Source organism: Furipterus horrens, unplaced genomic scaffold (genome assembly GCF_987537825.1).
Source record: "Furipterus horrens unplaced genomic scaffold, mFurHor1.1.pri manual_scaffold_3, whole genome shotgun sequence".
NCBI classification, from domain to species: domain Eukaryota; kingdom Metazoa; phylum Chordata; class Mammalia; order Chiroptera; family Furipteridae; genus Furipterus; species Furipterus horrens.
This window is the reverse complement of record NW_028327173.1, coordinates 141669093-141696572: the sequence shown is the minus strand read 5'-3', so window position 1 is coordinate 141696572 and position 27480 is coordinate 141669093. Positions and strand designations below refer to the sequence as shown.

At 39.2% G+C, this 27480-nt stretch overlaps 1 protein-coding gene across 3 annotated transcripts in view; it reads right to left on the bottom strand.

Moving 5' to 3' along the window:
- FMN1 (formin 1) overlaps positions 1-27480 on the bottom strand; it is a 393756-nt gene that overhangs the window by 96532 nt on the left and 269744 nt on the right. For all 3 annotated transcript variants that reach the window (XM_090271942.1, XM_090271940.1, XM_090271941.1), the window contains one exon: positions 12107-12199. In XM_090271942.1, coding sequence (XP_090128068.1) covers positions 12107-12199 — 93 coding nt within the window. The remainder of the gene's footprint in view (positions 1-12106; positions 12200-27480) is intronic.

Genomic DNA, 27480 nt, shown 5'->3' with positions numbered 1-27480 from the left:
AGATTAATAAAAGGATTAAGGAATTGACCACATTCTCTGGGTTCAGCTTGCAACCTTTCAAAGTCTCATCATTCTCCCATTTTCTAGAAAGCAAAGTTTGAATGTTCTGATTCATAACAGTTATCAAGGATAAAGTCATTCACTCTAGTGGTATTTACTGTCATTTCTAACACTTTTAGCCACTGAGAAAAGGCACTTTGTGGGTCCCAACGATCATGTGTTTGCAGTTCAACTCAGAGGCCACTAGGTGGTAATATTGTTGATTTGGGTAGCCATGGCATGGTATCCATAAGGTGTGCCTTTAATGGAATTGTATAAACACTTCCTTTCATTAAGATGCAACTAAAGAAACTAAAATCACACTTTAAAATAAAATATTTTAATGGTGGAAGAATACAATCCTGTAGAAAAGCTCCATCTATATCTGGTACCTTTTAACATATGCTAAATCTTCCTACCTGATATTTACCCTAATTATATACCTGATGATATCTACAAATTATAACAAAAAGGAAGCTGCAGGTCCTATGGAAATCCAGCTTATATTAATTGCTTTTGGTTTACTTTTAAAGAGATGAACAAGATGAACATGATTTTCCTTTAGTACCTAAGATCTTTCACTGTAATTATTTATTATTTGCCATTTGAATTTGGAACTACAGCTGCTCCCTGGAAGGTAACACTTTTGTGACTGACTTTCTGAACTTCATCCTCTGAACCATCTGATAAGACTGCGTTCAAATGAGAATATAACTGTGGCAGCAGCTGCTGACATGTAGTGCCAGGCTCTGCGCTAAATGCTCCACTTACATTATCTCATTCAGCCCTGGGTTCCTACTGGGGCCGCCACAATTCTTCTAAAGCAGAAGAAACAGACCTGTGTTATTTAAAAGAATAAACAGATCTTTCCAGAGTTGTACATTATCTGCAAAACCGCGTATTACATAATATGTATTCGGCAAAATAATTCCCAGAAGGCAGTCTAGGTGTTAATTTCTTCCAGCATGAAGAACACAATAACTGAGTAATTCAAAGAGAAGTCATGTGATACCAACTGCAATCAATCACTGATTAAAATCTCAATGATAGTTGTAAAGAATCCAAAGAGGAAATGGTGGTGGAGCCAACAATTATATGAAGCAATTTATCATGAAAACAACTATTAGGCAAGAATTCGGAGCTCAACACCAATTCAGTAAAACACTTAACTACTTGTCACCACAGTTATTTCCAAAGTGCAAATGAAATTTCTCCATTGTTAATGTTGGGGAAGGTCATAGGGGGTCTCTATCAAGACTCTAGGAATGGGAGTCCCTGGGGTTAAGCTCTGGTGGATAAGTCTGCTATTCTCACATTTTTCTTGTCCAGATGGTGAGAGCAAATACTTGTTTCTAGTTACCCAGAAGAGCCTTGGGACACAGAGAAAAATAAGTGATTTTAAAAGTTACCAGGATGGCACAGTAACAACATTAAAATTGAGATCACCCTGACCTTGAATAAGTTACTGAAATCCTCAGACTCAGTTTCCTAACCTGGAAGGTAGGAATAACAACATCAGCTTCAAAGGATTGCTGCAAAGATTAAAGGAAGCGCTGTGCTTCAACTGTTGAAGTCAAGAGGCATCCTTCCAACTCCCTGTCTGAATTGAAAACTGGAGGGAAATTTTGAACCAGTGCGTGTTTCTTGCAGAGAGTTGTGATGAGATAATAATTATGTTCTAAAAATAACACATTGTGTTTATTAATGATTTATATAGTTCACACAATGGTTTTACATGTATATGGTCTCATTTAATCGTCATAATGACACTATACAGTAGATTTTACTATTACCATTTTATAGACAAGAAAAAAAAGACTCAGAAAATTTTAAAAACCTGCCCAAAGTCACACAGAGAAGTTAAAGTGGTGAAGCTAGGGTTCAAACCCAGGTCTCCGAACTTCAAGCACAATGCCTTTTTTTTTTTGCTACATTCAGAATAGTTAAAAAACAAAAACAAAAAAATGTCTATTTAACCTAAAAGTATATATGCAGTCATAATAAGAAGATTAAATAATGCAATTATGGCTCAATATCAGGAATAAAACTTCAGAAGTTACTAAAATCCTTCTCCTGGGGAACACAACTTAGTCTCCTTCTAGTTTTCTCACATAAGCCAATGAAATATGGAAAGAGAAATTCACAAATGGATGAGAAAGTCTATATATGGACAGAAAGAGCCTGCTTCCCTTGGCTTCATCCCATACTTCCACCTGGGGATGTTTCTACTCCTCAGAAAGGAGTTACTGTAATTGCAGCTCTGTGATTCCAAAGGATCTCAGACTCTGCGGTGATGAAAGGGAAATAAAGAGATTACATCAACACTGACCATACCATCATGCGGTGGGCCCTAGTAATGCTTACATGGTTAAAGGCCTTACTCAAGTTATAAGGTATTCTCCCTGTTCTACTAAAGTGTCTCAGTCTCACGTCTTAATACCTGCTGCTCTAGAAAAGACCCAGTAAGAGTGAATACCACTTACCCTACACTTCCCTTCAAACCCAAACACCCCCATCTCTATTCTACTTGTATGTAGTTCTGAGACATTGCTTAAAAAGAGGAGACAAAGCCTTTTTTTCAAAAAATTAGAGTTAAGGCTTAGAAGGTAAACACTCATAGGAGAGGTCAGATCCTGACCGTGGTCTTGAGAGATAAATGACTAGTAAGTGGCTCTGTCCTGCGGTTACGGTTAGAAGGTGGCCTGTGCCAAGGTATTTTAAGAGGTAGGTTTTCACTCTCTCACCTGTATGTTCAGAAAAGAGTCCACTGAAACACCTAAGACATCTATGTACTGGAGAGTTAACAGGACCCAAATGAAATAGAGAAGAGGATTATGATTAACAGGGAAGAAAAGATGAGCAAAAAGCAAAACAACCCACATATTGGAGCAAGGAGCCCTCTTCACGGACATTTCAGTTACATCCATCACAAGGAAGTGACGGAACCATAAGCAGAGTGTGTGTGTGTGCCTGTGTGTGTGTGCGCGCATGCAGATGCACATGCACACGCACACATACACATGCTGGGAGGGTTCCGTTGCCCAGAGCAGGTGTGGACGGGTGTTGAGAAAGGAAAGAAAGCAAGGTCCTAGCACACTGACCTGGTTTGCCATTTCAAGAGAAGGAAAATACAAGAGGCCCTCAAATTTCTTTCTAAGTCAGTGGTTCTCAACCTTCCTAATGCCGCGACCCTTTAATACAGTTCCTCATGTCGTGGTGACCCCCAACCATAACTAAAGCATAGCGATTAATCACAAAAACAATAGGTAATTATATATGTGTTTTCCGATGGTCTTAGGCAACCCCTGTGAAAGGGTCGTTCAACCCCCAAAGGGGTCATGACCCACAGGTTGAGAACCACTGTTCTGAGTCGTCCAGTCCAGACTCCTAAGAGGGGAAAAGTCTGTGAAGGAGCACATTTAATTTCCAGTCCCTTGGAAATTGAACAAGGGCTGGCTGGATTCAGTAGCCTAAGGGACTCCAGTTGGTACCACAATGGGAAGCAGTCTTGAAAAAAAAAATGGAAGTAGTTTAAATATTTTTTCTTTAATTTTTGTAAGAGGTTTGCTTTGATTAAAAGATTATGAAAAGCTTGCATAACACCTCTGAACCCCATCCATTCATTTTCTGTACATTACAGCAATGAATCTGATTATTTTCAGGGATAATATTCTAAATATTTAACAACAACCTGGGTACCAACTAAACAGAACAGACAATCTGCATGGCTGGTATGGTAAGGACCAGTGGAGTATATCAGCCCTAGATTAGTTTATTTTTCCTCAGAGATTTTCATTAAGTAGTATCCATTTTTTTTCCCTTCTTCTTTCTTAAATGATAATATACCCAGTTTTCTGACCCTTGTTTTTTTTTCTACTTAAAATATGTCTTAGAGATTATTCCTTGTCTATACATAAAGACTTTCCTCTTTCTGTTTTTTTTAAACAGATGCTTAGTATTCCACTGTATGGAAGCACCATAATTGACAATGGCATTATTGATGGTCACTTAGGTTGTCTCCAATCTTTTGCTGTTACAAACAACGTCACAATAAGTACCATGGTACATAAATCACTTTGCATGTGGGAGCATATCTGAGGGTATGCATCTAGAAGTATAATTGCCAAGTTAAAAGGCATATGCATTTGTAACTTTAATAGATACTGCTAAGGTGACCTCCAAATGGACTGTAACAATTTACGCTTTCACAAGCAATATAAACAGCGAAGTTCACCCTATTACAATGCCAACATAGTTTGTTATCAAACTTCTGTAATTTTGCCAATATTATAGATGAAAAGTAAAATTTCAATGTAATTTATTTTACAGTTCTATTTTGAGAGTGGCATCTTTTAATATGTTTTAAAAGTTTCTTTCACCATTCACATTATTTGCCTTTCTTTCTCTTGGATGTTAGTCTTTTTGAAAATGATGTTCAGGAGGTCTTACAATTATACCAAGAAGACTGAGATTTTGTCTGTGACATGAGTTACAACTCTAGGACCATGACATTTATTTTTTATTATATTAAGAAAGTTATGTTACTTAATGTTTTATCAAGCTTTTAAATGAAGAATAGATGTTAAATTTTGTCAAGTGCCTTTTTTACATGTAAAGAGATGTTTATATCTAAATATATGAATTTTCTGGTTAGGGCTATTAATAATAATATTAATAGACTTCCTAATATCGTATCCTATTATCCTTAAGCTCTGGGAATAAACTCTGTTTGGTCTGAAATGTACTTCTTTATTTAAAGATTTTAAAACTACAGTGAGATTGATTTATAGCATTTTTTGAGGGGGAGGGGGGATACTACCTTTTTCAGGTATTTATGTCTATATTATACATACATAAAAATAATTTAGGCATTTTAATTCTTTTTGCAACATTTTTCACTGGAGACAAAAAGAAAAAGAGAACTGGAGTTAATCAACAGACAACATATTGGATACCTGGCTGAAAAGGAAAATTGAGTAAATTAAAGATATAAAGTGGGGGTGGGGGAGTTTGGGGAGAAGCAAGAGAGGGAGGAGAGAGAGGGAAGAGAGAGAGAAGGGAATAAAGGGAGAAAGAAACTAAGTTGGGGGGTGGGGGGCAGATATCTTCTCTTTACAAAAATTTCCAGGAAAAAAATAAAACAAAAACAACTGATTCAAACTAACTCTTTCAGGGAAAAATCTCCTTAATCAACCTGTGATAAAGACAGCTTTTTCCACCTTCCGAGGATTACGGCTGTTACTTCGGTGATCAAAAAATCACAGCAGACTGTGCTAATTCTTGGCCATTTGATGTCACCTGGAGCCATCCCTGCTGTCACTTGTTTGAGCAGTAGTGAGGCACACCAGAATCCGGTGCGGTCAATACAGAGCAGGCATCCCCCAGCCATAGCTCTTTCTCCCACCAGCTCTTTAAAGAATGGAAGAATTATTTCCTTCCATAGGTCACACTGTCTAGATCATTGATCTTTCCTGATCTCTGTAACCCAGTGTTTGAATATGCTGACGCAGATGCTTCTCTTTCTACATACATTCTGAGAGTTGAAGAAAAGAGATTACCTAATAACCTACTTTTATTCTAAAGTTTAGAGGTTCAGTATGGACCTTGTCAATCTAATCTGAGCCAAGCATTTATTAAGAATGGATTGCATCATTTTTAGAACATCAATGTTTTGATGTCCAAGGAGGTTTGACCACAGACATGCGTTATACACCAAAAAATGTGTCTCATCAGATTCTGGCATGATTTACCAATTCTAAAGGAATTCAAACAGGAAAATGACAGAGGAGGAAAAATACCCTCCAGGAACTTTAGAAGACTCAGGCTGTTTGTCCAATAATTCAACACATAATTATTAACACCTATCATGGGACAGGCTGATGCTGTATTATGTTGGGATAAGAAAGTGTAGGATAGATAGGCATAATCCCAGCTGTCATGTGGTATTCAGCTATTTAGATAATTCTTTTCGCATCCAATGTGGAAAGTCAAGAGTTATCGTTTTGTTTGTTTTTTAGTTTTGTAAATTGATCTATTTACTTTTCACTAGAAAACAGTTTCCTGACATTTAGAATATCTCTCATCTCAGCTGGTTAATGAACCTCACAGGATAGTTTGATTAACTAGGACTAGCATGGCTCATTCAGGTTCATTTTGATTTGGTTCCATTCATGGATGCCACATAAAATTAATGGACAATGAGATAAGGCCAAGTGTGGGAGAGTGCTGGTATTAGCACCAGTTTAGGTTTCAGCCCTCCCTGCCAAAGCTATAAATACAAATGACCAATTTAACAGCATGAAAAGACCACCTACAAGATCTATACCTGGGACCTAATCAGTTGCTCTGCGCCTTCTTTCAATTACAGGATCCCTGCCATGTTTATGGGGGCTTTTAATGTGAGCATCACATTTTCGAAGGCCATATCATTATGACCATGTTTGATCTGAGGGTGGGAAAACAAGAGCTCAAATAATGCCTGCGCGAAGTTACACTACTAAGCTGTAAATTGGAATCAACAAGAGCCTACTGTGGAAAAGAAAAACCATATAAGGAAAAAGGCTCAGACACTGTGGAGGTTGTGAAACATGGTGCCATTAAAATTACTTTCCATTCTGCTCAGGAAATGAAATTATAAAGAGCGTGTACTGCAGTTTTGTCAAATAATACTATTTAAGGGCATTTTGAATAGTGAAGGATGATAAAACACATAAGAATAAACACATCATCTCCACTTGCGTGTGGCAACAGGATATGATTTACAAAAGAAAAATGAAATCATCATGATTGTTAGAAGAACTGCATTGCGGCTCATATAAAAATTAGTCTAACCATGAATCAACTGAGTCACAATGTATGTATGTGACTCCTCAGGCATAAAGAATGCAACTGCTTAAGACTTTATGAGTGATAAGACCCTTAACAGCAAAGTAGCCACTTCCTGCCAAATACCCAAATATTATGGAAGTGTACAAATATTTTTTTCTCAATTATAGTTATTATATTACACTGGGTGCTTAGATACCCAGATAGCTCAGGAACTTCTCATACACCCTTTCTTTGTGCTGCCTCAGTCATTCCTGCTACCCTCTCCAGTCCCCTTCAGTGCTCTCCCATGAGCCGGCATCTCTACCTGTGTGGCTCATGTGTGTACGAAATCAGTGTGTCCAAAGCTTATGTCATTGTTTTCCATTCCAAATCTGGTCCTCCTCATTAGTATCCAGCCAGTTATTTAAACAATTAAAGGAATTATCTATTCTCCCAAAAATTTTCTACAAGTTTTTGTACTTTCCGTGGATTATCTAGTCCTTTAACTACTAACAGCTTTATAAGTGTTCCTTCCTTTCTTATTTTCACTGTGATTGCTTTTGCTCACATTCTTATCATCATTCACCTGGACTAATGTTCAGAGGAAGAGCTTGACAGACTGGCTTCCAGTCTTGGGCTCTTCCAAATCTTCCGTATGCTGCCCTTAGGTATAGTGTATTTTTAACAACAAAAAAGCAAAACGATCCCACACCAAAACAACACGACCATGTCATTCCCATATGTGCTATTTTTCAAAGGCTCTCTGTTGCTTGTAAGACGAAGTTCAGATTCTTTAGTAAGTCATATTGTTACTCTCCTTTCCTTTTTGGTCTTGTAATCTTTTCATATGCCCCCTGTGAACTAGCTACACCAACTCTCTTACCATCCCCAAATGCACTGTGCCTCTCATCTTGAGGTTTGCAGTGTTTTTTCCTCTGCCTGCAATACCCTTCATAAATTGTTGGCTGATAATTTCTCATCCTCAGTTTCTTCATCTGTACAACAGGGTTATGATAGTGCTTACTTCAGAGGGCTGTCATGGGGACTAAACATGAAAGAAGGTCTCCCCATAGAGCCTGACATTCAGTAGCATTCATCAAACGTTATCTATCATTGTTATTATATTTGTTTTTTTCCCCAAAATCTGAACAAAACATCTCCTTTGATGAAAGTCCTCCCTGACCTACATAGAAGCGTTGGACATTCCTCCTCACTAATTCCATATGCCTTATTATAGTAACATACCACATCAACTTCAAAATGGATGGCATTTTCATATTTTAGCACCTCTGATATTGGAATACATTGAACAACCTATAATACATCATGGTTTAATTGCCAGAAATTTTTCTTAGTCGTCGTCGTCGTCGTCGGCAGCCGTCCGTCTCGAGAGACGATGGTGCAGCTTCTCAAGAGTCCATCTGCACCGCCGAGAATGGCTGTGCAGTCCGACTCGGGAGTGACACGGTATCTGTCTCCTCCCGTGTTGAATCGACATCTTGCGATGACGCTGGAGTGTCCTCTCCAGTGAAGCCGAAGCTACAGAGCCTGGGCAGGGTGATATGGAGGGTCTGCTGTTGCCCATGCAGCAGACCCCCCCTCTCTTCGCAGCTGAAGGGTCCAAGGGAAAGACGGAGTCGATACAGCTTGGCTTCAGGTGCGCCGCAGGAGTTGCCGGTGTTGACCACAACGTCAAACCGCCTTAGGGACTCCGGCTCCGGATTTTCTGTCGGGGTTTACTCCCTTAGCCTTTCCCCTGAAGAGGTATGCCGCAAGGCAGCGGAGGTTTTTTGGAGTCAGAGTTTTCCTTCTCTGATGTGCCCTGACTGGAAGATCGAACCAGCGACACTTAGCTCGCAGGCCGACGCTCAATCCACTGAGCTAAACCAGCCAGGGCTAATTTTTCTTAGTAGTACTTGTAATAATAATGTTTCTTACAATGAGTGGTATATTAGATGAGGTACTATACTTAAGCTGTAAGATAATTGCCATAAAAATTTGATTATCCACGGTGGATAATGCATATTGATTATGAATGGAAAATCCTACACTTCCTATGAATCAGCAAAATATCAACATAAGAATGGGGACCACTAGTTAGAATTCCATAGTAGCCAAGAGATATTCTATCTGTATATTCTGCAACTTGGCCAAGCCCCACCTTTTGAACCACGGAGGAATACAGTGATGAAATTGCATGCTGGTGTTTCCTTCCACTAAGCATCCCTATCTGACAGCCAAACCATGACCAGACACAGAGCAACAGTGGGGAGAAGCTAGCTTATGAAGCTGCTTTCCAATAACCCAGATTCACACTGAAGAAGGCATCGTAAAAAAGTGAAGAGGAGAGCAAAGGAATGAGATAAGAAAAGCCAAGAGACCACGTTCTCTAGACTAGCACTTTCCAACAGAAATATGTGAGCCACATACATAATTTAAAAATCTCTAGTAGCCATGCTTAAAAACTAAAAGAAAGAGGTAAATTAATGTTAACATTTTATTTATTTAACTCAATATATTTGAAATATTATCATTTTATCACATAACCAACACAAAAAATCAGAATTGAAATATGTACCTTTTTTTGCACTAAGTCTTCAAAATCTGCTCTGTGTTTTACCCTACCCATGTCTTAAATTGCATTAGCCGCATTTCAGTTGCCCACAGCTGCATGTGGCTAGTGCCTGCCATATGTAATATTGGACAGTATGATTCTACATTGATTTTTGACCACCTCAGTTAAGTAATGAGGTAATAGTAATAGACTGTTTCAACAGTGGCTCTTTTTATAACACAAATAGGCATCTTTAAGGTTGCTACAGTATTTATTTATATATTTTAAAAGTCTTTATAGAATGGCAATTTTCCTTTAGATTCTTTTTGTGCTGTGTTTTGGCTGATTTTGTTTTAACTGTGATTTGAGGTCATTCTTAATGTCCTTTCCATATTCTCTCCCCTGTGTTGGTTAAAGAAGAGCTGACTCCTTCATTTCATCAGATCTTTCCCCAACAAGATAGTCCTTGGGAGAGGGCAAGAAGGATATAATTCTTCTCAGTATTCCCAGCATTTATGGCAGTCTCTAACGTACAGTGGGCCCTGAATAAACATCTTTGAATACACATTGAAAGGTGAGGAAAGCTAGGCAATAGTGGTTTTCAACTTGGGCTGGCCAATGGAGTCACCTGGGGAGTAAAAATGCTGATGCCTGTTCCCACCTCCAGAGATGCTGGTGGTGTCAAAATTTTAAAACTTTCCCCCAGGTGATTCTAGTGTGCAGCCAGAGTTGAGAACCACTGTTCCAGGCTGCATCCTTAGAACATCTTTCTGTGGCTGCGTCCTTCCCTCCCCGATGTGAGGTCTACTTTGTCTCAAGTCGGTTCCCCCTCTCAGAACAGACAAGATGTTTCTTGAGAAACCTAGTAGAGAAGAGACTAACACAAAACCCCAAAGTGAATTTGTGAATTCCTTTCCTAAGGCACTAAAGAAGATATTCAAGGGTCTAAATATTTTCATATTTCTCTTTTTCTAACAAAAAGAATAAAACTTACAATTTAAGTTTTAAGATGCTAGCTGGTTTAAGGAGAAAGGGTTAAGGCCACTACAGCATATAGGCAGATAATACTCAGATATATACCTTGCAGACTTTTCCAGATATAGAATAATAGCAATTAAAATAAAAATAGAATCTAAGTACATGTGAGCCTCCTTTCAAGTTAATTCCATATATGTTAAAAGCAGAAATTCTTAATTGGGGGTCAGCAAAGGAAAGTATTTCACGCTTTTCTTCAGCCCCTTGAGGTTATATTACATGGCATAATCATAAGGCAAATACATCTGTCTTGATAAGTCACCTATAAAATCCACCTTATTTTAGTCACATAACACGTAAGTGCTGGTATCACTGTCTGCTCTCAACATGGCACTTTGCCTGACAGTCTTACTTCCATCATGTGCGAGGCGCAGCAGTGTCCAAGGAAGAACCCTGACTTCTAACTCAACACAAACAAGCTCTCCTGTGAAGGAGGGGCAAGTGATCCCTGCACCAAAGGAGCAGCTGAAATGGAGTTCCTCCGAATCATGGACTGAGAATTTCCCTACCAATCCAAGGTGGTTTGTCCATACTGTATGGATTCACCCTGCTTAATGGTCCATTCTTGAAGGTGTGGTATCATGTGACCTCATTAATAAATAGAAACGGCATGTTGGTACATCTCCAAATGTTCCCACATGCACTTCCTCTGGCTTTCTAGCAAACACAAAAGTTCCCTCTAACTACACCACACTTACTTTTTTCCTTATTGAGATATAATTGGCATATAACATTATGTTAGTTTCAGGTGTAAAACATGATTCAATATTTGTATATATTGTGAAATGATCATTATAAGTCTACTTAACATCCATCCCATACAGTTACATTTTTTTTCTGCAGATGAGAACTATTAAGATCTACTCTCTTAGCAACTTTCAAATACACAATACATTATTATTAACTATAGTCACCATGCCGTATATTACATCCCCAAGATGTTTTATGTTAGAACTGGAAGTTGTGCCCCACACTTACTTTTGTTTCGCATCTTAAGCTGAATTTGAGAAATTAGAATAGGAAATATCCAAAATGCATTAAACTTCCACGTTCACTAACAGTGATTGACAAAAGTTCTGCATTCCTGCCAAAATCATGGAGGAAGAAACATAACTCGGTGAGCTTTCTAAATAATTGCTGGGTCTCGTGCATATCACTTCCACCTCCTAACCCCAAAGGACTGATGGGCGCCAAGTGATTGGACGTGTGACATTCACCTGGCCCCAATTTTCCTTTCTGAAAAGTAATGACAAATACAACACAAACTTCCAAATTGCTATACTAGTTAAGACTGAAAAGATAATCCCCATCCACCTGTCCAAGCTGACCGCAAACCTGAAATGTATGACGGCATAAGCCTTGCACATACATTGTTTGTCAGTAAACATGCTCAGGATCCTCTTGGGTTCCATGAAAAGACAGAGAAAAAGTCCTCTGCTCAAAGTTTATAAAAGCAGGAGTAACATAAAAAATTTTAAATATTAAAACAGATTTGAAAGGTGATAGAAAAGTTCTAGGACAACTCCATCTACATTGAGGATGTAACCACCATGGGAAGAAGGATTAATGGAGTCATTGAAGCTGCCAGTGGCAGCCAGGATGCATGGGGCAGTGGAGTGAAGGATGGATGCTGCAGAGTATTGTCTATGTGCAGCTGACACAGCTTCTTACCTTTCTGGAAGAACTCTTCTAGTTTGTCTTTGAAAGGCTGCAGATACTCCCTTGGTGACTCCTTGCACACCACTGCCATCTGTTTCTCACTTGCTGTGAAGAGAAGTTGGAATTAGACTTTCAAGAACACAGATTTGCTGAACTTCTGCTCTGGGCTATGTTCTTGGGTATTAACTGTGCAAAATCCTTATCCCTTACTGTGGATCAAAGGGGAAAAAGCACAAACAAAAACTCAAACAAACAAAAGTAATTAGCTCACTCAACATCTTTGATCAAGAACAGGGAGCTGCACCTTCACCCTTCCTTTTAGAGATGCTGTAACACCTCTGATTTGGGACAGGTGAAGTACTCTGCTTTTGGTCTCTCGAAAATAGAGGCAAAAACTATTGATGGACAAGTCTCAGGGAACTGAGGGGCCCAATGTTCTTTAGATCATTCTCCAAAAGTAGAGCTTGAAATCTACTTTGTAGAAATTCCCAGGCATTCAAGTTGCCCTGAGCCAACAAACTGGCTATTCCTCAGGGTGACACCCACATCCCAGCATGAAAACTAAGCCCAGGTTAGGGAGGACCACATCTCTCTTCATGCTTCCGATTCATCTGTCCTCTCATTGACATTCTGCTAACACGTGTGAAATCATTCTATTTGTGACTTACACCCCTAGAATTCTTAGAAAGGAAATGGTTGTTATTGGAAATAATAACCTGATAAATTCTAGGAGTCAAGCATCCCACCATCCGAAAAAGAGGACCTGGATGAGTGTTACTTAGTATTCTAGCTTCAATGAAAAGAAGGGTTTTCGGGGTGGGATGGGTGGGGGAGAGAAATTAGGGGAAAAGGGGACAACTATAACTGAAAAACCAAAAAAAAAAAAAAAAAAAAATTAAAAAAAAAAAAGAATCTTTATCACAGCTTATAAGCAAACTAGATGTCCAACAATAAACAAATTGTTAAAATATAAAAAAAAAAAAAAAGAAGGGTTTTCTTTCAAAATGGAGGAAAAAGAATTTTGGTCTTGTTCAGGAGAAGAGATAGACACAGAGAGATAAGGGTAGCGAAAGAGAAGAAAATTGAATTGGAGAAGAATGGCCTCTGAGGCATCCCTACAGCTTCATTAAAGCCTCCTGCACTCAATGTGGGCTGTGAACATTAAATGGGGGGCTGAATTTTACACTGAGTTTGGACCTAGTGCGAAACAAAGATACATCACAAGGAGGGAGAGTGACCCCCTCCCCTGCACCCCTCTAATCCCCTTTCCTTCAAATCTTATGGATAGCTTTATTTTCTACAGAGATGGGATTTTGGCAAAAATGGCACTTAGATCACAGGAGATAGGGTGGTTTCTAGCCCTACCATGCATATATATGGGTTACAACCAATACTCACACATTCCAAGTATTTACTGAGTATCTGAACTATGCCACTGTGCTAAATGTTAGGAAAAAAATATCTAATCAGACCTATTGGTCATCTCTCCTCTAAAAATGTTCATCAGAGTCTAGTAACAGAGAGACAAGGAAATTAACATATAGTAATACGTTGTAATAGGATACTGGGGTCAGGTGGTGGTAAGGGAAGGTTCTCCAGAAAAGATACCATGAGTTGAATTGCAAAGGTCAAGGAGGAGTTAGCTAACCAGTCAAGGAGAATAAAAAAAGGAGGGAGTAGTTTCAGAAAGAGGAAATATAAGGAGTAAAAATAAAGCATAATGGGAATGCATGGGTCTTTTGGGATAAGATGAATGGTAATAGTATAACTAAACCTCAGGACATGGACCTTATTTGATAGTGTCCTGTGTCTAGATTTTGATTCAAAGGAACAAGATTCAAGGAAGTAGATTCAAAAACATTGGAACTACCCTGATTAGGGAAGAGAGGTCAGATAAGTCCACAGAAGTAGGAGGCTTAATATTTATTTATTTATTTATTTACTAACTTATTTACTTAATCCTCACCTGAGGACATTTTTTTTACATTCCTTTTTTTTTTTTTTTTTTTTTTTTTTAGAGAGAGAGAGAAATATTGATAGGCCATCTGCTGTACATGCCTGGACCAGGGATCACACATATCCAGACCAGGGATTGAACCCACAACCTAGATATGTGCCTTGACTGGGAATCAAGTCCACAACCTTTCAGTTACTGGATGACAATCCAACCAACTGAGCCACACTGGTCAGGGAAAGGATTGTATAATTTTAAATAAAGCGGCCAAGAAAAGTTTCACTGTGAAGATATTTGACCAGAGACTTGACCAGACTAAAGAAGGGAACCATGAATAAGTTTGAGTGTAAAAATCAAAGGTTATTTAGAACATGATAAGTTTGAGATGCCAATTAGACACACAAGTTATATACAAAGTCTGCAGTTTAGGCTGCATGGCTGGGATAAAAATACACATCAGGAAGTCATAGGCATAAAATTGGTATTTAAAGCCACGAAAGCAAATGAATTGGTAGGGAAAGAATGTAGCCAAAGAAGAGAAGGGGTTGCAGGACAAACCCTGAGGAATGCAAGCAGTGGAGGAGATGCCAGAAAAGCATGGGGAAGGAGCAGAAGAGCAGAAAAGTGGAAGTATAGAATCACACGATCTGAGAGGAAACCAGTATTGCAAGAAAGAACAGTCAGCTCTCTGCAATCCTGTTGAAAGGTCAAGAAGAAGACAGAGAAGTGACCACTGATTCTAGCAACATGGAAGTCATTGGGACTCTCAAAGGCAATTTCAGGGACTGAGGTGTGGAAGGAGGAAACCAAACTGGAGAGGGGTAAGGTAAGTGGAGACAGATTCTACAGCTACTTGTTTAGAAAGCTAAGCCAGAGAAAGAAAAGCAAAATAAAGAAAAGCAAAATAAAGAACAACCTTCTACCCATGTTCTCTGGGGTTACTCCAATCAACAGTGGGTGTCCCTTTCCCTAGAGGAATGTTGTATAAAAATAAACCCACCAGGGACTTTGAGCCCAGGGGGATCCCATGATGCTGATTCACTTCACAGAGGGAGGCCGCCCAGGATGAAATTCACCTTAATGTCTTGTGATCATGAGTGTTCTCCATGAAAAAAATTTAAGCAGAAGTGACAGGGCCAAGTGAAGGCATGCCAACCTGCTTCAGGACTTTTGGAAAGACTTGCAAAGCTGGGCCACCAACTACAGCCTTTGCACGGAGTCATCTAAAGCACTATTCAAAGATCCCCTCCTATCGAACATCACAACTGAGTCAGAATTTCCACTGTGATGATTATGCGGTTATAGACGCAGCCTTGGTCTGCTAAATACTAGCATGAAAAATATTCATTAATCACCTACTCATGACTAGGCCTAAATATAGACGGATTAGGCATGACCTGATTTATAGGGTGCTAAGTAATCCATCTATTTATTTAAAAACATCCCTTCCACGGTTCTCATGAAAATCGCCACCGTTAGAAGCCTTCCCTTGAACAGAAGATGCTAAATCCAGAAGATCTCCTTAGAAATGCATATGTATTAGTTGAAAGAGAAAACATTACCAGTGAAGAATTTATTAACACTTGAATATAAATGTATTTCTCAGACTGGTTTGGAAAGGCTAGGTTTCAAGCAATAGGCAGGAAAGTTGTGTTATAATGGAAGAAAAAGGAGCATTCATGAAGGTTCTGATTTCTGGGTAGACTGGACAGTAGCAAGCCTTAGGCAGGCAGCTTGGAACATGGGGCTCTGGGCATCTGAAGGGAAAGGGCTCTCATCTTTGGGAGGAGAACAGCAATTAATTTCTAAAAAGGATTGTGAAGGTAACACAGATAAAGAAACATGAAAAATATTTACAAAAAATAGTAGGGAAAATCATTCATGATATCATGACCAGAACAGTGACCATTTCATACTTTGGTGCCTATTACCAGTGTCTCAGCCTCTGCATCTCTCCCTCTCTCTCTCTCTCTCTCTCTCTCTCTCTCTCTCTCACTCACACACACACACACACACACACACACACACACACACCCCTCCCTAATTTTATACGGGTTATCTTTTTATGTTTTTTAAAAATATATACTTTCATTTGATGGAGAAATTTGTGTACCTTTATTCTTTCTATTAAACGTATCATGCACACTTTCTCATATTATTTCACAAAATTCACAAGCATTGTGTTTAATAGCCATATAAAATTTCATCAAGTGGATGTGTCCTAGTTCCCCTAAATATCCCCCTGCAGTTGAGTAGTAAAGTCCTTTCTACTTTTTCTTATAGTGAATTATTCAGGCTTTTAGTAATATCAGTGCCCATTAAAAACTTATTCTGAGTTTAAGATTACTTCTTTAAGATAGATTTCAGAAGTGGAATTATGGGTAAAATAGGAAAAACATTTTTAGGGTTCTTGATACACAGTGGATACAAACTGCTTTTGGTATAACGTGGATAACGTGGATTGTACAAAAATGGGGAAAATGAAAGAGAGAAGTTTTGAAAATAAAGCTGTGGCTTCTCTACTGCTCTGCAGAGGTGGCTGGCTGCATATAAGCTAGAACTGTGCCTGCCACTGTAACACAGGGCCTGTGGCCCTTGGACTGAAGTGATCACACTCTAGAATGGCAAGCACTGAGATGACCAGCCATGCACTGAGGTAAGTTACTCGAAGGCAAAGAGAACTGGTAACGTACAAAAGCGGATAAAAGATAATCTAGGGTTAACCACAGTGTAAGACGAGGTTTGAGGCCTGTCCCTGAAAGCGACTTTTTAGGAAGGTCCTAGGAGTCACGTTTAATTTGAATGTAAAGTACACTGTCAATACCATGGGAGCTAGCTGAGTTTTGGGAGGGTCTAGAGGCAGATTTGAAATTTATATCAAGTGCTCATAGTTTAAAAAATACATTTACATTTCTACAATTATAAACACACAATTTTAAGATATTCAGACGTGTGGATCAAAAATATTAAGTAATGATATGGGCATGTGATTACAACCCAAGCCATTTGTGAAGACCAGATAGAGCCCACCTTTGGGGGCAACCAAGTGAGTATTACTTTAAGAAGTATTTTTAGTAAAAATCAGTGGATGAGAATTAAGAGGTTGCTGGTGGAATCAACAAAGGCAGAAAGAGCAAAGCCAGGTTGGCTAAGATGCCTCATTCTCACAGAAATTATATTAGAGGTCAAGCAATACATCCTACCCATTGCTGAAATCAGGAAAATTGTTTGCTTATAGGAATGCTTAAATAAAAAAAGAATTCATCTGGAGCCAAAATGCTTACTGCAGTTTTTATCAAAATCAAGTGATGAATTTTCCATCATCCATGTAAATTTTGAAGCTGACAGGACTACCTCTTAATGATCCCAGAAAATCAGTATGTGAAAGAGGTAGCAATACTGATTTTGGGATTATTTCCTTTCAGCAGTGCAACAGCTGGCTACAGAGAGACCAGTGATTAAGATACATGAGCCCATTATCAGAAAAGCAACCGGTTTCCACATTGCTGAGCCAGGACAGCTGCAAGCCTTCCACAGTTTCTCTGACCTTGGTCTGGGCCCGTGTTCCTACTTCAGCCTTCACTGGTTAGTCACATTAACTGTCATTTTCTACACTGGAAAGTGTTCACATCTAAATAAAACATGAAGAAATACAAGAGAAAAGATGGAGAGGCATAAGAAGGAGAGAGAAAAGAAAAGAATGGAAAGTTATTTTAAAACGTACAACCTAAACTGGTGGGTGAATTCGGGTACGTGATCTTGGCTATGTGAATCACTGGCAAAGCGTGAATCTGGCAAACACTGCTAATCAGTTTGCCGCTATCTTCAGATTTAATGCAATATTTGGCTCCGGCATTTAAAAAAATCCCCTATTACAGCTAAAATATTTACACAGCCCTATGTGTTTCACTTAATGCCTGTTAAGCAATCATCTTTTAAAACTCTGCAGACACTTGTAAATCTGTCGGGAGAATTGTGGCCGATAAACAAAGCTTCACATGAAGAAGACTACACTGTCAATCTGCTGGGAGTCGGGATTTCTTAGATGTGTTTGAAAATAAAGTTGAAAATCAGAAATAGTTTGGAGTGGGTAACAAAGTGGCCGATAGTCTCGCTGGCGGGATGCTGTTAGTGGTATTAACGGGAAACCTTCAGACACTGACCTCAGCTATTTAAAGCCCCACTCTCCTGTAAACCTGTCATTGATCCTACCTCTCTGCTGAGTTATGGCACAGGGAAAGTTACTGGGCCAGCAGCCCCAGCAGTCTGCATTCCAGGACCTGCCAGGTTAGGGAAGGTGTGTCGGTTTGGTTTGTAACAGGAGGGTATTATATGGTTACATGTCATGTGGCTGTGTGTAAATTTTTTAGGAAGGATCCGGGATTCTTAGGGGAAAGAGGAAATTCTCCACTGGGAGAAGCTATGTACAACAGATTCTGAAATACCTATTAAATTCCCTAATGTCTTTAGCCCTGATGTTAATGAGCCCAAGTGATAAAATTTAAAAGGCAAGGGAGGCCCATCAAAGTTATCTCCTGCTGGTCTTGGGAGCCCCAGGAACTTGTCCTTCCCTTCAAGATGAGTCAGGTACTTGTGATGAGACCTTGAGCAAATTGTTCAATTGCTTAATTATTCTTATTAGATTAGCTGCCTTTTTATTTTAACTCCATGTCACTGACTTGAGCAGGTCACTGATTATGATGCACAATTAATTTTATAATATCTTTAAGGAAGAAAAATAATATACTTCAGTTAAAAAATTCAGCCCCAGTTTAAACAACTCAATTTTGGGTAGGGGGATAAGGAGAGGTGTGTCTTGGATTAAAAGAAAGAAAAAAAAAAAACTAGGTATTTTTTTAATTCCAAGATATAGTTCCTTGAACAGGAGGTGGCATTTATTCATTCTCTTTATAATTCCACCATCAGAAAGGGCTTTACAAATGCTTTTGTGAATCTGCCAAACAGCTGGAGGGCAAACTCTGCTCACCTTCCCACCTATCAGACAGAGAGCAAATTTAATCACTGTTCTTAGAGACAGACTACTGTTCCTATGAGAAGAGAGATCCGAAGAGAAAGGAATAAGTTTGTCCCCTAGAAAATGAGGTTAACGCTTGCTCTTAAAATGGGTTTACAAATGACTTAATATTTCAGTGAGTTTATTTAAAATTAGCAGCTAACTCAGTGTTTTGAATAAATATTTGCTGAACAAGTAAACTGACTGAAAAGGTCAAACAAGGTCCTCCTCATATTTTAGAGATGATGATGATGATGATGATGATGATGATGATGATGATGATTTTGGATACCTGGAGATTTGATGATGCTTTTAAAGTCCATCAAAATATCAAAAAAAACAAACAAAAAAATAAATAAATAAAACACAACAGTTTAAAAGCACAAATGAGCAAGCAGTTTTGGTGCCTTAGCAATTCTAGATTTTCCTTGGGCTTTCCTCTTCTGTACATTATGCCACCAGGAAAGTCACTGGCCTAATGGCGTCTGGTTGTCTACATTGAATTGTACATACTGCCTTTTATTTCTGTACTCAATAATTTTTTGAAAACTATACCAAGTTCTCAACTTGTATGATTAAAAACAAATGGCTCTTAAAGGCCAAGGTGTCTTGAGCCCCAGCCTGCTTTATGTGTCTCATTTTACTCTTCAGAAGAAACTTGTGAGCTTGGTCTTTCTATCATCCATGTTTTTAGGTAAGATGAGTAAAGTCACACAAATACTAAGTGACTGAGTCAGAATCTGATCTCAGGGATGTCAGACCCACTGGCCTTGTTCTCTCCTGCTTCCTACCCTAACCATCTACGGGGCAGTGCCAGAAACAATGTGGAGTTCCTATGAAAGTGCTTTATGAAAGGTAAGGAACAAGGCAACGGAAGCTAAAAATTACCAAGTATCACCACTGGGATCCCTTCACTTTAAAAGGGAAAACAGAAGGCAAAGGAGGTTAGGTGAAGGTTAGAAGAAGATCAGGTTATCAATGTCAAAAAAGACCTGAAGCAGGGCTGCTGATCCCAGGTAGATCAGTGACCTTTCTCTAGGTACCTAAAAATGTAGGGTCACAGTCCATGACCTCTAAAAGCCATGCTACTGCCAAGAAATCTGAGAGAAAGAAAGATACTAGCAAAAAGTCTAATCCTTTTTGTTGGGGCTAAACAAGTCTCCTTGTAAATTTACTTATTTGGTTATCAGACACAGAAAAAATCCACTTGTGAGTTGTGAATCCTCCATAGGGTCTACAATACACAATTTACTTGGGCAAGTAAATATTTTGATATTCACAAAACTACCCACAAAATCTACTTGTGTGAAGAAAATATGTTGGGGTATCACAAATTTATAGTAACATAGCCTTGACAATCAAAAGACCTGAGTTCTATGCCTGGCTGGGTAATCCCAGCCATATTGCTTCCTATGTTGGAGACACATTTACTAGATAAGCCTGTCCTACCCACTTCAAAGGATGAAGTTCTATATATAGGTATGTTATCACCATTATAACTACATTAATACCTTTTTCTTTTTGAATGGGACATGTAGAAGACATTCTTGCCAATGGGCTTGCCAAAATAATACTATTTTCCATTCATTCTACTCGATTCCTATAATACGCTGAAAGTTGGCAGCTGGAAGGCTACTGTCTAGTTTCCCTGGGCAATTCTTCCCACAGTTGAGTAGAATCTTTATCAAGAGCTGTGTGTTGTTTCTAAACAATGCAAGTGGAAGAAGTTAAAATATTGCTGGTAGCCCTGGCCAGGTGGCTTAGTTGGTTGGGCCATCACCCAGTACACCAAAAGGTTATGGGTTTGATTTCAGGTCAGGGTACATACCTAGGTTGTGGGTTTGATCCCTGGTCAGGGTGCATATGGGAGGGCAACCGATCTATGTTTCTCTCTCACATCGATGTTTCCCTCTTTCTCTCTCTCCCTCCCTTGCTCTCTAAAATCAATAAACATATCCTTAGGTGAGGATTAAAAACTTTATGTACATTGCTATTAAATATAGGTGTGAGAGATCAGTGAAGACTGGCAAGACATGGCAACTCAATACAGTGTGGTACTCAAGGTTGGATCCTGGAACAAAAACAGGGCATTAATGGAAACATTGGTGAAATCCAAATAAACACTCATAAGTTTAGTTAACAGAAATGCATCAGTGCCAGTTCTTTAGTTTTATGACTATAGCACAACAATATAAGTTGTGAATGGGGGAATGGGATAAAGGCTATATAGAACCTTTCTATACTATCTTTGCAGCTTCAGTAAATCTAAAATTGTTCCAAACTAAAAATAAAAAAGCTCATTTTAAAAAGGATGTGGGCAAGACATATCTAAAAGATGTAGAATAATTATAAATATCTATAAAGATTCTGTGGTGATATTTGCAACAGCCTTGACTCCACTTGAAAAGTACAAAAGGGAAACCATAGGCAACCTACTATGAATGTGGAGTGTGCAGGGAAGACCCACAAAACTTCACCCAACAGGTCTGTAATTTATGAAAAGGCCTCAGCCCGGCAACAAAAGACAGACAAATAATTGATACTCTATATAATTTGTCTTAAAGGTTTAGAAATATTAGTATCATTGTTTTATAATTCCTGATTTGGGCAACTTTGTTCCATTAACCAACCATATTAGATCACAATTGTACTCTATAAAGATTACTTCTAGATGGTATCAACATTAGAGTTTTTGAGGCATGGATTAACTCCAGAGCAGATCCTTGAGAGCCACTTAGGAAGAAACTACCTGAGATCCAAACCTGATATAATTTTCCATTTGACTTTTATACCCTGTCAATGGCCATAATTCCAGACATTCTTGGCTCTTCTAATGAACTAAGTTCAGGGAAGAACCCAATAACCCTTACTGAATCAGGAGAACTGTAGAATGCACTGAAATAGCATAGTAATAATAATCACGTTAGAAACAAAATCATCTAGCACAACTACTCTTTCTAATGTTACCTGTCCTGCCAATCTACCATAACATAGTCTTTTAAGCACCAGTGGGTGAGGCATCCACTACCTCTCAGGGCCATCCGTCCTTCCTTGGGGCAGCTTTAAATCTGTCTTCCTAAACCTTTGGCCTATTTATGCTCATTTGACATTTTTGCCCCTAAGAAAATAACCTTATTTCTCTCTAATAGCAAGGTCAGCAATTATCTGAAGTAAGCTGAGTCTTTTCCATTTATTCATTTTATCATTCATTCACCCACTCAAAAGATATTGGCTGATCAGCAACTATGTGGCAGGTACTGACCAACATAGTATGTATAAACACTAAAAAGATCATTAGATCCCTGCCTCCTTGGAGAGGAGAGGGAGAGAAAATTTACAAATAAACAAAGAGAAACTAATAGCAATATCAAAGCTGTGGGCTGTAAGAGAGAGAGACTATTCAAAGTAGCTGCTGAAGTGTGGGTGGTCAGGGAAGGCTCAGGGCATAGGGGTGTCTACAGGAAGGACCCTCGAGGCAGAGGGAATAGCTGTGGCAAAGGTACTACAGCACAAACAAGCTCACTGGGATGGAACCTAAAGAAAGTCTGTGAGGCTAGAGTTCAATGGGCAGGAGGGGATGGGGTTCCATGAGATGAGACAGGAAAGGCATACGTGGGAAAATCATGTAGAAACTTGTAAGGCATGGCTACAAGTTTTGAAGTTGGATTTTATTCCAGGAGCAATGAGTATGAAACCATCAAGTGGCCTGACCTAGCATGGTGTATGGAGACTCGATTAAAGGGAGGGCAAGAGTGGAAGCGGGAATACCTGTTAGGAACATGGGACTATGGCCCTGGTGCAGAGGTAGACAGCAATAAACTGATTCAAGGCACGTTTTGAAGGAAGAATCAACAGGATCTGCTCATGGACTGGATGTCGGACATAAAGGCACAACAGCAGTCAGGAATAAGTATTTTCCTTTTGCTTATACTCTGTAAAGGGTTTCCTTCATACAATCCCCCTCTCAAATAATCAGTGAGGTGGGCAGGGAAGCCCTCCTTTGCAGTACGAGGGTACTGAAATGCGGAGGACTATACGACCAGCCAAGGTTACACAGCCCGTGAGACACGGATTTGAATTCAGGGCTTGTGACTCAGACTTTTCCATGACAGTAGCTTTATTTCAATATTCTATGTTTCTTGTCAAAATAAATAAATAAATTCTATTTACTGTGTTGATTTATAAATAAAGATAGACATAAAATGAAACATAACTCGTCCTTCCCACCTAGAGATGTCACAATCATGACTTCAAAGGGAAACACAAACTTCTTTCATTAATTAAATGGGTGAATCAGGTTTCAGTTTCCGTATCCCCTCTCCTTTCTGCACAGCTTGTCTTTGAAGGCATTCCACTTGGGAAACGTGTGACCTTTACCCATCATGTCGCACTTAATTGAATGCTTTGCATCAGAAGTCACCATGCTAAACATTTTACACCCACTGCTTTTCTGAAATTCTTATTCCAGTTCCTTATGTCTGTTTTATTGAAATCATTTTACAAAAATAAATCATATCAAAGTTTTTCTTTTATTATTTCTAAAACTTTGCTTGCAAAACTAAATATTTTTAACACCATGGCAACACGGTCAGGACTCTGGCTAATGTATCCAGTGCGTACCAGAGTTCAGACTTAGCACACTACTGCAGTGGACAAACAGGCTGCCAAGGAGGAAGCAGCTAATAAATTAGGCACGGTCAATAATCACTCAAGGCATCTCTTCTGGAGCTTCCTAAAAGGTGATGAACTAGCCAGTCTTGTCCTGACGGATCAGTTCCCCCTCTCCCTCCTAGGAGGCACCGATATGCACACATTAAGCAAACCGCATGGCCCTCCCTCACCTTCACAAGCACTTCCTCATCCATCTGTTCATTTGACCCTTCAATGTCCCTCTGAGTCGGGAAGGGAGTAGGATGATCAGCTCCATTTTTTTCAGCTGAGGCTCCCTGAGATTAAGTGACTTGTCAGAGTTGCATGGCTCATCGTGTGGTTAGTAACAGGCCGAACTAAAATTTCAAACTGCATCTCCTATAATCCTTTCTACACACCAGCCTCCACTGTTGAAATTTAACTAAATTATCACAAATGCTGTGGGATTTTTCTTTGTATACTTATTGAAGTTATACATGCACAGATAAAAAACATAAATGAACTCTACACACTCTACCAAGAGCAGTTCCCGATCTCCCCCGACACCCTCCACACATCAGCCTCCTCCCAATACAGCCCCACTATGACTTTTAGACTAGTATCCAGTGTTGACATTTTTATGACTTTGCAAGAACAACTCCCAGTACCAGCTGACATATGTAAATTCTGGTTAATTAATCTTTTTAAAAAATCTTTGCCGCCCAAACTGCCTCACCCTCAAAATAAATAAGTCTTTTATCATTTGCTCTGCTTTCTACATGCTTATCACTAAATGAACTCCAAACTTGTTACTAGTTGTGAAAATGCTGTCACAACATCCAGATACATCAGTCTGCATGTCCCTCCCAAATAATCTCCATGGTTATTTTGACCTGGCCTAATCTGGAATGTTTGCTCTTCGTGCAGGTGGTCATCCTGGGCTCCCTGTCTACGGAGCCGCCCTTCACCTCCCTTATCCACTGGATTTGTTAGTTCCTCTCATCACTGTCTTCCCATTTGATGATAAAGCACATTCTCTAGTAGCAGCTTGAGGAGGGTTGTATGAGAGATCAGATTTTTGAGAAATTACATATTCTGTCCTCATAACAAATCAATAATTTGGTGGATGTAAGATTCTGGAATAAGAATAATTCTCCCTCAGAATTAGGATCCATTTCTAGCTTCTAGCACTGCTGTGGAAAAGTCTGAAGCCTTTCTGCGTCCTGATTTTCTGTGCCTCATTTGTTCCCACATTTCACCCCTGCCCTCTTGCTTTTTAGAAGTGTGTAAGCTTTCCTTTTTTTGTGCTGAGTATTCTGAAATGCTCTGACAATGGTATGGATTTGTTTTACTCCATTGTGCTGGAAGCTCTCTGGGCCTTTTAAAATTAGGAACATGTGTCTGTCATCTTCTTGAATGATTTCATTGATTTATTTACATATGAATATATATGAATGTTTATGTATGTTTATGTATAAATTTATGTGTGAGTTTGTGGTGTGTATGAATCTAGTGGTAAAAACTGAATTGCTCCTCACCTTTCTCCACTCCTGGAGTAAAATTCAGCTTTCCTGTTTGGCTAGTTCATTTATCAGTTGTCCATCTACTTTTTGAACTTCAGAAATGTTGTGGTTATGGTTTTCTCTCATTCTATGTTCTTGAGTTTATCCTTTTAGAGAACTCTTTTTACTATTGTTTTACTAATTTTCAAGAGAAAATGAAATCCCTCATGAGTGTGCAATCCAAATGAGTGTTCAGTTGGCCATCCTTTCTCAGAAGTTCTCCGAAAGTTTTTCCAAAGTCTTTCCCCCCTTCCTAAAGCCATATTGCTTATGGACAATGCTCAAGTGAGTAATTAAAGAAAATATTTGCTTTCATGACGAGATCTAGTTTTTTCTTTTTCTCTTGAAGGATGCATACTCTCATTGAGAGAAAGCCATCCGATAATGTTAGGTGGTAGAAGTCATTCATCCTGCAAGTCAGGCTGGCCCCAAGCATAGAAGTGGTAGTCTGCTCTGTTGTGTGACTTGACCAGTCCTGGAAGGTTTCCATACCTTCTCATCTATGTCAGAAGCCCATTACATGTAATTTCTGCAAATGGAAGAGATAACAAAGACGTCGAAACCATGTGGGTAGCCTTGGAGTAGCCCTGCAGTACTCTGCTATTTGTCTGGCTAACCATATCAGACTAGTTTGCTTATCTTCTGGGTCATGGAGGTTCAAAATGTAGGCTAGGTATTCGTCAGAGAGAGAGTGAGAGAGCTGAAGAGATATGCTTGAGTAACCAAAAGAGACTGACCAGAAACTCACAGGACAAGAGAGATTATAACAGGTAGATGAGTTGACTGGGTATGGGTGGAGAGAAAAAAAAGCCTAACTTCAATCCAGTTATAATCTGTAGCCCCTTTAGAAGATACACTAGAGAACTAAGTGGAGCTTATTCTCTGTGCTTTCTTTTTCTAGATCATATTGTTAGTACCTGAGGGTTGGGCCTATAAATAGTAAAAGAATAAAGTACAATTCAGTGGAAAGGGTATAAGATCTGCAATCACATAAACCTATTTCATATATCAATTTTGTCATTACTAGCAAAGTTGCTTCAACTTCCTTACTATGAAAATGCAAGCAGTACTTATTTTGAAGTCATTTTAACGAATAGAAATGACACGAGCAAACTTGCTGGTATTTGGCAATAGCTCATCAGTTGGTAACTGCTGTCATTTGTGACGGTGGAACCGGACATGCACTATACCCTTGAACATATTTGCTGTGCCCGTGACCACTCTCTACCCTTGCAGGCAGGAGAATTTTATCCCTGAGAATTTTTAGCATTGCCAGAGCATAATGGTAATAAAATGTGAACCAACTTTTACTAGGTTTCATTATGCTTTGAAATTCTGAACAGACATGCCAGATAAAAGACAGGACACCAAGAAAATTTAAATCTGAGCTAAAAAGGAAATAATGTTTTTAGTATAAGTGTGTCCCAAGCAATATGTGAGACACATTTATGCTCAAAAAATCTCGTTTATCTGACAGTCAGATTTAATGGGACCTCCTGCATTTTATTTAATGAATCTGGTAACCCTAAGAGTATCCCCATATTGCATGCGTTGGGGGCAGAATGCTCCATCACAGCCCCCAACCCCACCACTGGTTAGGCCCCTTGACTGTGTCTATTGCAAATTCCAAAGGAACAGCCATTGCGGACATTCTTTAAATTGCTTCCTTTGCTTCCGAGATGATATTAATAGGTAATCTTTTTTTTTTTTTTTTAAGTTCTGTTTTGGGCTCAACAGTATTGACTGACTTAGTTGGCCAAGTGTTAAGACACATACATAGATTCCTGGCTGGGGAGGCAGCAGGGCTGCAGAAAAGCAGTCAAACTTGTAGTAAAGAACTGGACAGTGAAGCTGTGACAGGATCCTTCCCCTTGTCCTCAATGATACAAACTTGGATATCCATTAGAAGATCAGTAACACCAGTTAATAACATTTCTTTTCCTTTTTCACAGTCAGCTCTTGATTAACTTCAGTAAGAGGAAGGCAGGACATCACACATATCCTTAATCAAAATTTAAAAAGCAAAAGCAATCAAGGACAAGATGAAGTGCATGTTCTGCTAACCACCCCTCCTGTCTTCCTCCACCACGGGGGACACAAACTCCTCTGCAGACAGAGTCCCTTCCAGGTGGTATCAGTGCTCAGAGTCTCAGATCCCATTTCACAAAACTGCCCCTTCAGCACCTCACTAGTACTATCTCGGCAATGCATTTGCCCAGACACTTAA